This window comes from Primulina huaijiensis, chromosome 5 (genome assembly GCF_012295235.1).
Source record: "Primulina huaijiensis isolate GDHJ02 chromosome 5, ASM1229523v2, whole genome shotgun sequence".
NCBI lineage: Eukaryota > Viridiplantae > Streptophyta > Magnoliopsida > Lamiales > Gesneriaceae > Primulina > Primulina huaijiensis.
In genome coordinates this window covers 22669311-22684616 of record NC_133310.1, presented here as the reverse complement: position 1 = coordinate 22684616, position 15306 = coordinate 22669311, and the positions used below count along the sequence as shown (strand labels likewise).

At 31.5% G+C, this 15306-nt stretch overlaps 1 protein-coding gene and 1 non-coding gene across 2 annotated transcripts; one reads left to right on the top strand and one right to left on the bottom strand.

The window, feature by feature from the left end:
- Positions 1-5961: 5961 nt before the first annotated feature.
- On the bottom strand, positions 5962-7498 carry LOC140977787 (uncharacterized FCP1 homology domain-containing protein C1271.03c-like). The gene is made up of 6 exons (XM_073442518.1): positions 7220-7498; positions 7046-7127; positions 6871-6937; positions 6582-6755; positions 6443-6503; positions 5962-6333 (listed from the first exon to the last, which is right to left on the bottom strand). Exons 1-6 carry the CDS (start codon positions 7458-7460, stop codon positions 6131-6133), a joined length of 828 nt encoding a protein of 275 aa, XP_073298619.1. The 5' UTR covers positions 7461-7498; the 3' UTR covers positions 5962-6130.
- A 3089-nt stretch (positions 7499-10587) lies between these two features.
- Positions 10588-10660, top strand: TRNAA-AGC (transfer RNA alanine (anticodon AGC)). Its single transcript has one exon. It is a non-coding gene; the product is annotated as a tRNA-Ala (tRNA).
- The last annotated feature ends 4646 nt before the right edge of the window (positions 10661-15306 follow it).

The following is a 15306-nucleotide window of genomic DNA, read 5'->3' as shown; positions in this document are numbered from 1 at the left end:
GTGATCCACAATGGAGTCAAGCGATAAAAGAAGAGCTGAAGGCCTTAGAAAAAACCAAAACTTGGAAGTTGGTCCCATTACCCGAAGGGAAAAAAACAGTAGGGTGCAAATGGGTCTTCTCAATTAAATACAATGCTAATGGATCCATTGACAGGTACAAGGCGAGGCTCGTGGCGAAAGGGTACACACAGACATATGGTATAGATTATCAAGAAACGTTCTCACCAGTAGCAAAATTAAATACTGTGAGGGTGTTATTATCTCTTGCAGCAAATCTAAATTGGCCCCTACATCAATTTGATGTGAAGAACGCATTTCTTCATGGTAATTTAGAAGAAGAAGTCTTCATGGACATCCCACATGGATACTCGACAAATCCTGATGAGAAAGTAGTATGCAAACTACAAAAAGCACTGTACGGTTTGAAGCAATCTCCCCGTGCATGGTTCAGCCGATTCAGTGCAGCTATGAAAAAATATGGATTCCAGCAAAGTAATTCAGACCATACCCTTTTCCTAAAACACCAATCAGGGAAGGTGACCACACTAATTGTTTACGTAGATGACATGATCATCACAGGGGATGATGAAGAAGAAATCACCAAGCTTCAAAAACAATTGTCGGCTGAATTTGAGATGAAGAACTTAGGAAGACTCAAATACTTCTTGGGAATCGAGGTATCCAGATCAAAACAAGGCATATTTTTATCTCAAAGAAAATATGTGTTGGACTTACTATCAGAGGTGGGGATGTTAGAGTGCAAGCCAGCAGATACTCCTATTGTCCAAAATCATCAACTTGGAATGTATGCCGATCAAGTGCCCACTGATAAAGAAAGGTACCAAAGGATAGTGGGCAAGCTTATCTACTTGTCACATACTCGACCAGACATTGCCTACGCAGTAAGCGTAGTGAGCCAATTCATGCACTGTCCTAGTGAAGCACATATGAATGCAGTAACTAGGATTCTTCGCTATTTAAAGTTCTCTCCCGGGAAAGGACTAATATTCAAAAAAAATAATCACTTGAATATTGATGGGTATACGGACGCAGATTGGGCAGGAAATATCTCTGATAGGAAGTCTACTTCAGGTTACTTCACATTTGTAGGAGGAAATCTTGTTACGTGGAGAAGCAAGAAACAAAAGGTTGTGGCTCTATCCAGTGCCGAAGCAGAGTTTCGAGGTATGGCTAAGGGTACGTGCGAACTACTCTGGTTAAGAAGATTACTAACTGAGATAGGCTTTGCCCCCAGCTCAGAAATGAACTTGTTCTGCGACAATAAGGCAGCCATTGACATCTCTCACAATCCAATCCAGCATGATCGAACTAAGCATGTGGAAGTTGATCGGCACTTCATCAAACAAAATCTTGAAGAGAAAATCATTCGGTTCCCATTTGTCAAGTCAGAAGACCAGCTGGCAGATGTCCTCACAAAGACTGTGTCCAGCAGAAACTTCTACATCTCACTTCACAAGTTGGGCATCACTGATATATATGCACCAACTTGAGGGGGAGTGTCAACATGAGCTGTCATACAAGTTAATTTAGAATCTTCTTGTACTTATAGAAAGTATATCAGTGTAAATCCCTAAATTATAGCCTTAGATTATGTATTCCTTAGAACAAGCCTTCCGTGTATATATATTATGGTACTCTGCCACTGTAAAGAGGTAGAAAAGAATAAAATCTCTTTTTGACAGATATGTTCTTGCACGAAATCTTCCAAATATTATTGAACCACGTCTCGGTCACATTTTCTCTCACCATCCCTTCAAATGTATGAATGCAACCTACCTAAGCAAGAAGAACCTCAAGAAGTTTGACATCATATGTATCAATATCCAGCAATATAGGACTTTTAAATGTAGTAAAATAAACCAGATTACTTTAAAGTCGAAACTATGATTTAATTAAGTCATCCAATCATAACCCGTCAGAAATCTAAATTTATACAACCATTTTGAATTTTGGATCAGGCACGGATAACCAACATTAGCATCTTCCTTCGATTCAAATATAACACACCGATATCATGAAAAAACAAGTACACGTGAGAGTCACAGTAAGGAATGAGATTTCAATCCTGTACCTCGCTATATCCTCAGAAACCAGAGTTTCCTCAATATCACAAAAATTAATGCAGAAAAAGGCCAAAAAAACAATCAAATAAATAACAAAAACCAAGTATGACATGTATACTAATGGATTTATTTTTGATATAGTTTTATAGTGACAACAATTTGAGTAAAATGCGGTATAAAAGATGGCCATATTACAATGACTGGTGTGAAATTTTTTGGACATGAACATGCTGAGAATTTTACAGATGATGTTCAGGGTGTACTAAATATGGGTGAGACTGGAGGTCATGATATGAATGATGGGTTGGAAGATTAACTTTATACCATTGAGGACAATGTTGCACTCATCTCTGGCATGCATCCGAGTTCGATAGGTGCCACTAGTTCCAAGAAACGGAAGCATCAAATGCTAGGTGATGACATATTTGTGGAGGCAATTAACAGGTTCACTGATATAGTTAAAAATATTGGCCAAGATCAGGAGATATCAAAAGGAACAAAGGAAATATTTGATGCACTAGGGATGCTTCCATATCTGACAGTGGAGAATTGAATCATTGCAGCTGAGATGATGGTGGAAAAACCAAACAAATTGTCTCTTTTCTTCAGTCTTCCCCATGAAGCGAGACTTGTGCAAGTAATGAGGCTTCTGAAATCTGTTTGACATCTATTGCACATCATATTTCAATTGGGGTACTATAATAAACTTTGTTATGGTATATTTGATGGATTTTATGGGTTATGATACTGTAGTTCCACTGTATTGTGCTGAAGTCTTTGCATGGTTGTTTTGAAGCTTGCACTTTTATGTGTGTGGATTTTGGAACACTGTATTGTGTGCAATAATATGTAGATGATTGGTCTTCATGTATCTTTTACGCTATCTCTGAATAAATTTATATTTGAATCTTGATGAGATATATTGCTATGATATTTAAGAAAAAACTTGTCAAGAACACTTAAACAAGGGATGATATCAAAAATATCCTAAAATTTATTTAAATATTAAATTTAGAAATCGTATTTAGACCAAAACTTATAATCTATAGTTCTATACTATATTATTAAGTGCGAGACTCTTATCTTATGTTTGGAAGCAATGATTTGACGGGATGTGTGGGGATTTGTTTTAAGCGTTTGGTTAATTGGATTTAAAAAATGGAATTGGATTTTTTGGGATTTGACTGGATTTCATTATGTATAAACAAATCTTAACAAAAATGGTCAGATTTGATGGGATTTGAATTTGAATAAAACTAAAAAACATTCATAACAAATTTTTTTTAATTATTATCCTTCTACCATCTTTATATGTAATGGTTGGATTAAATGACAAATTTATTTATTTTTATTTTGTATATTTGATTCTTGGCAAAAACTTGTGTGAGACGGTCTCACGGGTCACATTTGTGATACGGATCTCTTATTTGGGTCATCCATGAAAAAGTATTACTTTTTATGCTAAGTTTATTACTTTATATTGTGAATATGGGTATGGTTGACCCATCTCACAGATTAAGATTCGTGAGACGGTCTCACATGAGACCTACTCTTGATTCTTTAGATCTATTCTTATAGTTGCCATGAATATTGAACAATTCTTTATTCAATAATAATTTATTTTTCTATTTATAAAATTAAGATGTGGTTGAATATTTAATTTTGAAATAATTTATTTCGTATAATTTAAATTTGAATATTTAGATGGACAAAAACTTGTGTGAGACGGTCTCACGGGTCGTATTTTGTGAGATAGATCTTTTATTTGGGTCATCAATGAAAAAGTATTACTTTTTATGCTAAGAGTATTACTTTTTATTGTGAATATCGATAGGGTTGACCCGTCTCACAGATAAAGATTCGTAAGACAATCTCACAAGAAACCTACTCATTTAAATGTTATGTTTGATTATTTTATTTTAATAAATCATTTTGTGTTCGTTCAGATTAGTTAATTAATTATATAAATGTTTATGTAGTTTGTATAACACAAATATATAAATGAAATAATAATTAAAAATATATGATAGAATTAATTTTAATTTTTCAGTTTCTAAATAATGTGAATAATATGTTTTAAATCTTGATTTTTGTAAAAGATAATTAAGATTATTTTAGTAAAATTTTGAATTTCCAAATTCAAATTTTGTTTTTTTCCAAATAAGAAATGAATTTTAAATAGAATTTTTAAATTTCAAATCAAACACCAGATGTAATTCTAAATTCATGAATTTCCAAATCCAATTCTAATTCCAAATCCAAAATTTTAAGCATCCAAACAACATTTGTTTAGAGTACACCAAAATATTTATTTCCATAATTACTCTTCTTACCATACTAAAAACATCATCAAGTTACACTTAAATAAAAAAATCTAAACAAAACATCTCTTTTAAATCGAACAACTCTTCTAAATTGAAAATAATTTCGTGTTAATTGTTTAATATTATTGATCAAATTAAAAATAATCATAACACATGCAACGCGTGTCCATCTTTCAGGTCATTTCCAACCACAAAATCTATTTTAGTGTAAATTTTACACTAAAATAGTGTGATTTTTGCACCAAATACAACGTCCATCTCCAACCCATTTACTTCAAATCTTGCACCAAAAAAAATATTATCGAAATATTCTTTTTATTTTACATATATTAATTATTATATTTTAATATCTATTTTTAAATTTTTTTAATTAAATATTTCAATTTTTATTATTAAATATCTAATTATTAAAATAATATAATAAATATTATACTATTATGTAAATTTATCTAATTATTAAAATAATATAATAATATCATATTATTATATAAATAATATTAATAATTTTTAATATAAATATTTATAATTAAAAAAACAAAAAAATAAAAATAAAACCCCTCTGTGCCGCGCCATTTTGGCGCAGAGCTCCCCGGAATGGAGCTGCGCTATTTTGCATTGGAGAACACACCTAGACTATTTTGGCGTGAAATGCCATTTTAGTGCAGGGTTGGATATGCCCTAATTTAAATAATAGATCAAAACTGATTAATTTTTTGGAAACATATAATTATTGAATGCATACATATTTTTTTCTTTACTTTAAATTTTATTTTACCATTTTTTATTTCATTAAACGTTATATAAATTGTCAATTTAAGTTGCCAACAAATTTACATTACGTAGGTTTAGAGATTATTAAATAAAAATTGTAATTTTGCATATGTGGTAAGGATAATTTAGATATTATATTACAAAACATAAATTTAATCTATCTTATTAAAATCCTACCAAACACTTTTATCATAGTATCTTATTTAACCATTTTTACCCACTCATCTCATAATGCGTACTAAGTGGTACCCAATATTCTAATTTATACGATAAAGTCTTATCAAGACTTGGCGATGGACACGTTCTACCTAATCGTTCATATTCAAGAAATCCATTGTTATTATTGAAACAGAGTTAGAACAACATTATAGATTAGATGCCACTAATCGTACTTTTTATGATAATAATTGATCATACACACCAATCTTTAAAGTCTTAAATACGTTTTCTAATTTGATTAAATTTTCTTGGCAAAAATTTGTGTGAGACGATCTCACAGATCGTATTTTATGATATTGATATCTTATTTGGGTCATCCATAAAAAAGTATGACTTTTTATGCTAAGAGTATCTCTTATTTTGGTCATCCATAAAAAAATATTATATTTTATGCTAAGAGTATTAATTTTTATTGTGAATATCAGTAAAATTAACTTGTCTCACCGACAAAGATTAGTGAAAATGTCTCTCAATTTTCTCTTCACTTGATTTTTTCCTTCCTAAGAACCTATTCTATTCTATTCGAAAGTTTATTGTTCGATTTTAAAGAAAGTTAAAGCATATACTTGAAACTAGATATTTAGGATAGATTCCACCAAAGAAACTTTTGTTGGCCATAACCAAAACATAACACCAAACATAACACGAGCAAACAAACCATATATGATGATGCTTTACAAACCCAAACCTTATTTTTTAGCATATCTTATTTCTCATATAACTATTGAGCTTCTAACTATCAGAAGAACTTGAATCAGCAGCAAAACTTGACCCTCTCTTCGCAAAGTTACCGACGATTCTCGCATAATATTTCCAATCGGGATGCGACGACGATATGGCAGGCCGGCCGATTGGATGATCTTTCACATAAGAAGGAACATCCCCATCTGCATCAGCAAGACCATCTAAGAATTTTCTCAGCTCACCATTTGGACCTGAATAAATTCAAAACACATGACATATTATCTATCTTTTGGTGCATATATGAAATAATGATGAACAAATCAGCCTGGTGTATATAAGGTTTAGGAACTCAGTCTTTACCCAAGAATGCATCTTTAGTGTCGTGTTTCTTGTATGGATCTGGGAAAATAGCTGTGTTAGGCTGCAAACAGGAGTAAAACAGTCATCGATCAAAGGGCTTCTTCTAAAATTTAGAAGTGGCAAGGGTAAAACAAAATACCGGATTCAGAAGACAGGTGTGAGGCTCATCATCGATGAGCAAAGTGTTGGAAGATGAATACTGCCCTTTATTAATGTATTTCTTTTCCCACAGATCTTTTAGATTTTTCAGAAACAGAGGCTTTTCTGGTTTGTTTATGCAGAAAAATCCAGAATCAATGCATTCTTCTTGACTCTACAAAACAAACGATTTGGATTTTGAATATATATTACCATCCAAGGATCTATTTCGTAAAACTATAATTGCGTATAGAAATTGGTATACATGTATTTCTTGAAAATAAACTTACCCACACGAACAGTAGTTTGCTTCTCATCCCACCAGTTATAATGTTCAAAGCACCGTCTATATTGTGACTGTTCGTTTCCGAAGCAAAATAATTCATGAATCATATAACACAGATTATATATTGATTTTTTAACCGAATAATTAAAAAAAAGTAGAATAACTTGTTTTGCGCTTACTCTCTTGCAGAGGACCATATCCCGACATCAAACCGTTCAAAGCAAAATTTCAAGAACTCCGTGCAAAATGGCCTCTTGAAAACTGTTTGAAGCCAAAACGAATGACCAAATCCCACGAAGAATAATAAATGAACACAAGTTAAATATAAGATTTTAAATTTCGGGCCAGCTTACTTAGAAACTTGCCGTAAATTGTATCGGGGCGCAACCCTCGAACGGTGCTCTTATCCCTAACATGAACCCTGTGCACCAGAAGCCCGCCAAGACACAGCACAAGAAGCTTTTTTTTCGGCCCGAGACTCAGCTTATCCAGGGGAAGACCGATATCATCGGACTCAGAATCCTGTTCATCCTCGCTACTTTCATCGGAAATCAACTTCTTTAGTTTTGACGTCTCGGATTTTTCCTCGGCCATTTCAGAGAGTGCAGAGTTTTTTTGTCAGAGATAAATAGCCACCTAGACGATTTATATATACCGAACGAAAAATGATTTTTAATTTCTAAATCATTGATAATTATCCTAAAATTTTTATTATATGATATTATTATTTAAAAGAGTTTAATTTTAATAAGCTTTTGTTGTTCATATTTTGTAGGAAAAAACTCTAAAATAAAATAAATCTATGTAAAGAGGAGGATATAATGGTTGCAAAATACTTTTGTACGACGAGAAATATTATCAGAGAGAAATCAGAGAGTCGTGCATTTGAAGATTGTTGTTGTTATCGTACAAGTATTTATAATTGTGTGAAATATTTTTTATGCTAAGAGTATTACTTTTTAGGCAAAAGGTTGTGTGAGACGGTCTCACGAGTCGTATTTTGTGAGACGGATATCTTATTTGGGTCATCCATGAAAAAGTATTACTTTTTATTGTGAATATAGGTAGGGTTGACCCGTCTCACAGACAAAGATTTGTGAGACTGTCTCATAAGAGACCTACTCTACTTTTTATATTGAATATCGATATGGTTGATCGTTGACACGTCTCAGAGATAAAGATTCGTGAGACCGTCTTCGCATATACCTATTTTTTATATATTGATGTGTCATATTATTCTACTATGTGTTATTAAGTTCACGCATTTTATGTTAAACAAAAATGGCATATACCAATTAAACTGGGACAGTCAATATGCTCTGTGACGTCACAGAGCTGATGCACGCACAGAAATCTCATTTGGACTGTGCGGCGATTGGTTTGAGGGGAAAAAAAACAAATATTGGTTGCAAATTAAATAATGTTTGTCAATATATATAATAATAAATTAAAAAGTTTTCCAGTCATGTATCGTTAAATTTGTATGATTATGTGGTTAAAAAAAATTCATGAAATACCCGTATATTTAACAATGTGATTATAAAAAAATTAACAAATGATATTCGTCATTTCTAAGTTTATGGTTTTGAGTTTTGTATTATTTTTATATATTTAGTTTTCACTAGTTCCTAACATATTCAATAAAATATTTTTTTATATATAATATTATATTTTTCAAATTTTAAAAAAAAAATCGTAAAGAATTTTTGGTATATCGACTCTCCATGAGTAGGTCTCTTGTGAGACGGTCTCACGAATCTTTATCTGTGAGACGGGTCAACCCTATCGATATTCACAGTAGAAAGTAATATTCTTAGCATAAAAAGTAATACTTTTCATTGATGACCCAAATAAGATATTCGTCTCACAAAATACGACCCGTGAGATTGTCTCACACAAGTTTTTGCCCTCCATAAATTGCTATTATTATTATTGTTATCTTAATTAGAACTTTAATATAAATATTTTTAAAATGTTTTAAAATTTTTAAATCAAATTTATACTTCTAATATATGACAAAAAATTTTATTTTTGAAAAATATTTATTTATTTTTAAAAATTTTGATAGACAAAATAAAATATACTTTTTAAAATATTTTTTTCTATTCTTTTTATTAGTAACAATTCCATCCAACAAAGATAAAGAAGTCAATTTAACGACAAAAAATTGTTATATTTATTTGAGTGTTATTTCATATGACACAAACATCTTCTATATAATGATTTGTATAATAATATTTGAAATAAAAAAATGCTAATTATATTATATCAATACTTTTAAATAATTATTCAAAAGTTAATATTTGTTAATTTTAATCATTAATTAAATAAAATAATATTATGTACATATCACGAGTGAAATACTAATACATGATTAAAATTGACCTTTACGTAAATTAAATCATCATTATTCTACATATTCCCCGTCAAAATAAGTCACAAGGGCGATAGAGTAAAGCTGTGAGGTCCTCAAAATCAATTGACTCCCTTTGTTTTGTGCGTTGCAAAATTATTTGCTTCTGCTTTTGTTGCTTTTGCTTTTGAATTTAAATCTTTATGAATAACATGCCAATAATCATGGCTTCATTGAGAGTAATTATTAGTCATCAATAATCACTTTTAACCAAACACAATTATCTCCGATGATCATTCCGACTATCAAATTAATTTACACCCATTATTATTATTATTATTATTATTATTATTATTATTATTATTATTATTATTATATGGTTAGGTTGAAATCAATTTGCAACTAAAGTATTATTTATTGTGAAATATTAATAATTGTTAAATAAAGATCATTCTACTGTGTTTTTGTTGTCTCTCTATTTTAAAAAAAAAAAAAAAAAACTTATGTGAGACTGTGTAACGAGTCAATTTCATGATACGGGTCTCAAACACAACCGATTAATGAAAAAATATTACTTTTCATTTTAAATATGAATCAATATGATCAATTTCATGGATATAAATTTATAAGATTGTCTCATAAGAGACGTACTCCTCTCATTTTTTTTCTCTGGAAACGAATCAAGAACATTCCTCTTGGGTGATTAGTTTTTTGTTTTTTCTCCAAGACTTGATAAATTCCCTTCGAGCAATTTTTTTTTAAGGAACTGACCTTTTTTTTCTTGTCTTTCTTCTTTCTTTCTTTTTTTATATAAAAAAAAAAAAAAAACCTGAAACTCTACAAAAATTTTGAATTCAAAATTCTAGGGCTACCAGCCGTACTGGGTTTACATGGACTTCACCCTTTGGGCCAACTTAACGGATATCCATCTAAAGCCCAACTGATACCTGGGGATTATAGGCATTTCAATTATGATGGATTAATAACAGAATTTAATCGATATAAAGTTTAATATTTATTTTAAAACATAAATTTTTATTCTTAGAATCATTTTAGAGTCAATTTAATACTATTTTTGTGCTACAGTGATCTAAAGAAAAATGTTTATGAGACAATAAATGACTATTTTAAAAATATGATAGAAACGACATGAAAAATGCAATTTCGTTAAAAAAATGTTAGTAAAATGCAAATTTGCTGCACTTATTTTGGTAAAACGATATTTTATTTATTAGAGATGCTTAAAGAAGGTGTACGTAGCATGGTCGAATTTATATAAAATAACTTCAAACTTCTTTCCATTGATTTATATAAAAAGTTTACAAATATATTATATATTATCAATGATACACAACAGTCCTTAACAAAGGGGATGTAGCTCAGATGGTAGAGCGCTCGCTTAGCATGCGAGAGGTACGGGGATCGATACCCCGCATCTCCATTTTTTGGGTTTTCAGCACTTGAAAAAAGTCGATGAACATAAAATATAAGACATTTTTTAAACTGGTTACAAAATATATTTGAAATGTTAAAATTATTTTTGTATTTGTAACCCAATATATAACTCTTGATTGTATAATTTTTAATTTGTTGAATACTTATTTATGCTTAATTTTGTAACGGTCATATTTTATTTATTTTGTGTTTTATTGTTGCAGATTTGCCAAATGCATGATTCTAAGTGTAGAGATGTTGAAAATCCAATACGAATTTAACAATTAAAATAAATATTTTATTCCAACACATTTTATCTAATGAAATAGGTAAATTTTAATAAAATTTATTACGAGAGTTTGACGGAGCATTTTTTTAATTTCGATCAACTATTTTAAAAAAAAATGAATTCTTCATTTTCTTAAAAAATCATTGACTAGATTTATTTTATAAATTTCGCGAGTTTAACTTGCATGTTATAAACAGTTATTCTCTCAAGTTTTTAAAAAATAATATTTCATCTGACGTAACATAGAATCTCCATGCATGCAAATTCCGGGGATGAAAGCTTAATGATAAGAGTATACTGCTCATATTACACCTTTATTCCCCATTAGAGGATGTTAAATTCACATTGTAAAAGAGTGATATTTTAACTAACTGTATTGTTGTGACAAATTCTATGAGCTAAGCTATCGACCAGTCAAAAGTTGTTCATTGTTCACTTTATATTTTCCCGCAGGTTTGTTTGCATCCGGGGATTTGACAGAAAAACGAGAGCACCACGCCCCCTCATTGCCAGATTGCACTTTCCCGCTAGCAAATTAGGCGGAGAGAAAGGAAAAACAAGTGCGAATTAGATGGAAGTTGCACTTGACGACAAATTATAAATTATGTGACGAGCAGTGATAGATTATTACAACAGAATACCTCCATAACTTGGATTTCGTAAACAATGGAAATCAAATATCCGTTGAAATTTGTTAACTTGTTTCAACTGTAATGGATGTTGTATCATGTGAAAATGATTTTCCTTATAAAAATGAAGTACTCATAACTCATACCACGCAATACTCAGGTGTGGTACCTGGAGCCCAATGCACCAGACTACGAATCCACTCCAACGCCTTAAGTGCCCTCACCACTGTCGTATGAATGCCTGGTGCTTTCCTACCAGCACCCCAGTCGCTGGCAAAACTCGGAAAATCATACTAAACACCCAGGGCATCCGAACAGAATTACTTTGTGTATGAACACAAGTACAGAACATTTCCCCTTCATTTGTTCTTTGCAGTTTTCCTCCTCTCCTGTGCCTCTCAAGTCCGTGTTGGTCAGCAGGGTCCTTCTAATGCTATTGCTTGATGAGTATCAAAAACTGCTAAAAATCAAGGCAATTTAATTTTCAGCAAGATTCAGAAGTCAAAGCATCCCAGAAGTAATTAATCAGCTGCCCTTGTTTTTAATTTCTGATAGTTAGCTTTTAAATTTTAGGCATCTAACACAGGCAGTCCTCAAAGTAACCCGTAAGTCTACACAACACCCTGCATTAAAGCCAAACTAAAGTAAAAGCTCAACATTGGATCAAATATCCCAACAACTGTATGTTCAAGTGCATCAGCATCACTCGCATTACAATCTCATAATCACTGTGGTTTCCTAACATGACTGATTACGCGTTGCCTTCGACAAAAAAAAAAAGATAATCAGGAATACGAACACAACCAAAATGTATTCCATATGCAAAAACTCGAAAGATAAACAGTTACCGATGAAATTTTACCTGCTGAATTTGTATTTGAAAACTGATCGAGAACATTGGCTTACGTGTTTTCTTTCGATGAATATATTAGAGAAGACGCATACCATTTGAATCACGCACAACTCGCCCCTCGGAAGGATTTGGCGTGAAACTTCTAGTAGACCGTGTTTGTGCTCGGAGTTAGATTTGGAACCTGTTGTTGCTTGCGATCTATGGCCTTCCCTCCTCTTTTGGATTCCGTTTTCGAATGCGCGTACCTCGGCGGGTAAGATAATGGACGCGGGGTAGTAAAAAATGGGCCGACGGTTTATATTTAGGGCTCTCTTGAGACCCATTGAAACTTGCTTTATTTCCTTATTTTACCGTAAGGTCCATGTTTTGGTATGGTACTTGAATAAAATTATGCATAATTAAACAAATAAAAAAAGTTAATTTTGAATTTTATTTTTTGCTACATATAAATTGAGCTGATCTTAACTTTATGATTGAAATATAACCTCCTATATAAAATGGTGATTATAGTCCATATCTCGTTAAAGATTAAGTTATCATCGATCCGGACAGTACTCGTAGTTTCAAGCAAGAACGTCCATAGTAACGCATTTCACTTCATTTTTCAATTACACCTTACTCTTTATTTTTATATATACAATCAATAAAATTTGTCTGAGATCATTTCATTTATTATATAAACAAAAAAACCTACATGGACTATCTCAACTTGTCACTAAACTTGCACCGACCAATTGAGCACCACTCACCAAATTATGCTTTGAGATTATAACATAACTAATGCTAGCTAGTAGGCTCTTGTTATTTTATTGCCTCTCTTTCTTGTATGATTTCAACCTTAAATTTTTTTTTTTTTTATTATTATTATATGTCCAATTGCAAATACTAAAAACCGCTGCCGTCGAATTCAAGTGTATTGCCTCAATAATGTTGTCTTTGTGCGTATCGGCCTTCACGATATTTGAACTCCCCAGACCCACTAGTTTGGGGAATATACGAATACCCCCAATAATGACGATTATTATAATCGTGTTTTAACCCACTTGCGAGGAAAATGTGGATGGTGAATGAATTGCTCGAGAAATTGCAAATTTTCTAATGCAACCATTGCTAACACAGCTAAGCTCTCGCATCCAAGCAATGATTTCACTCTGTGAGGCAAGATAGATATACAGACACACTATCAACTAAATTTCTATAAATTCGGATGACGAGAATCTGGGATGGATTTGAAAGTGTTATTCTACCTTGCTTGAGCTCAATTGACATATATTTTAGTGCCGGAGAGAATGGGCAATCCAAATATTTTTTCTCTTCAGTCTGAGTTAAATTTTACGTGAAAAGTTTAATGATAAAAAATCAATGAGTTAAAGGTATAGAATTATTAAAAATCTTTATTTACAGTCGAGTATTTGAACCGGAGACATTAGAACTCGTTGAGAGGAGCTTGAGTCAAACTTTGAAGAACCACTCCCAAGCTGTTTGGTTGTCTTGCACTGCATTAACGGTTAGGAACTATTTTGTGGGCTCACATAATTTGAGTACATGTACATAGACATATTATCTAATAAAATACTTAATAAGGTGATCTAATTAATTATAAGTTTTCGAGGTATTAAATAAATTGGTATGATCAACCTTATGTGTAGATACTCAGTTTTAATTAAATATTATATGATAGGTCGAAGACTGCTAAGATTATATTCTCTGAGACACGGAGAATTACACAGAATGTATACAATACACATATTTTAGATATCTCTTCTTCTCCCATCTGAGTCAAGAACAAGGTGATTGATTATCTGTTGGCTTGAAAAATTCATGACTGCGACGCTAGATCAATTATTGGATTCTAGTACGTGTTTACTGTTAATTATAATTTCCATTAAAGTTTCAAACTAAAAAAAAACTTAGGTTCCCCAAGATAATTTATAAATAATAAATACACATAAAAACAAGCTTTATGATTGTCATCTAGCAAGTAATTAAACAACATATGAACATTTTCCTTTTAGTTATTATACTTTTAAATGGTGTTATATCAGTATATATAAAAAATAAAAAAAAACAAAAGTGTTATTTTCTTTTATTCATTTACCCATTAATGAGATGGTGAAACATCATATAAAATAAAATAAATGAGGTGGTGAACAGTTATTTTCAAATGCGTCTTATGTTTAAGTAGACGATAAAAAATAGCTCGAAAACACATTCAGTTTTATAAAATTTCGTGTTAGACAAATCTACTAAAGTAAAATATTATACAATATTGTTGTTTGCACAGAGAAATCGTGCGGGTGTTTTGGACACAAAATCGTGTCAAATAAATAATCTGTCTTTCTAAATCTTTTGCTATGATTTGTGATGAATGATGCGTTGTTGTCCAAATTCTGAACTCCATTCTTCTTTTGTTTCATTGTTGTCCGGTGCTTCCTTCACTTTCCCACAATTATCCATCGTACCTTAACTTCCCAGTCCATAGTTTGGTCCGACTTCTCAAAATTCCGAACATTCCCCTCGACCTAGTGGGCCTTTGATGTATGCTCATGACATTGAATTTCGGTTCCAATTCCAATCGTTGTAGCGTGGCATTATTGCAGTTTTCTCATGTTTAGCATATTGTTTTTAGTAAATTGGTTATTGTCATATCTTTGTTGTTGTTTTATAAGTGAAAATAAAATTGAAATAGATTTAATGGATTCATTGATACATTTTTTTTTTTTTGGTTTTTATATAAAATAATAAAAGGCCATTTCATCATTACAAATATTCTCATTCAACTCCTATCATTTATTTTGGAGTAGGTCTCTTGTGAGACTGTCTCACGAATCTTTATCTGTGAGACGGGTCGACCCTGCAGATATTAATAATAAAAAGTAGTA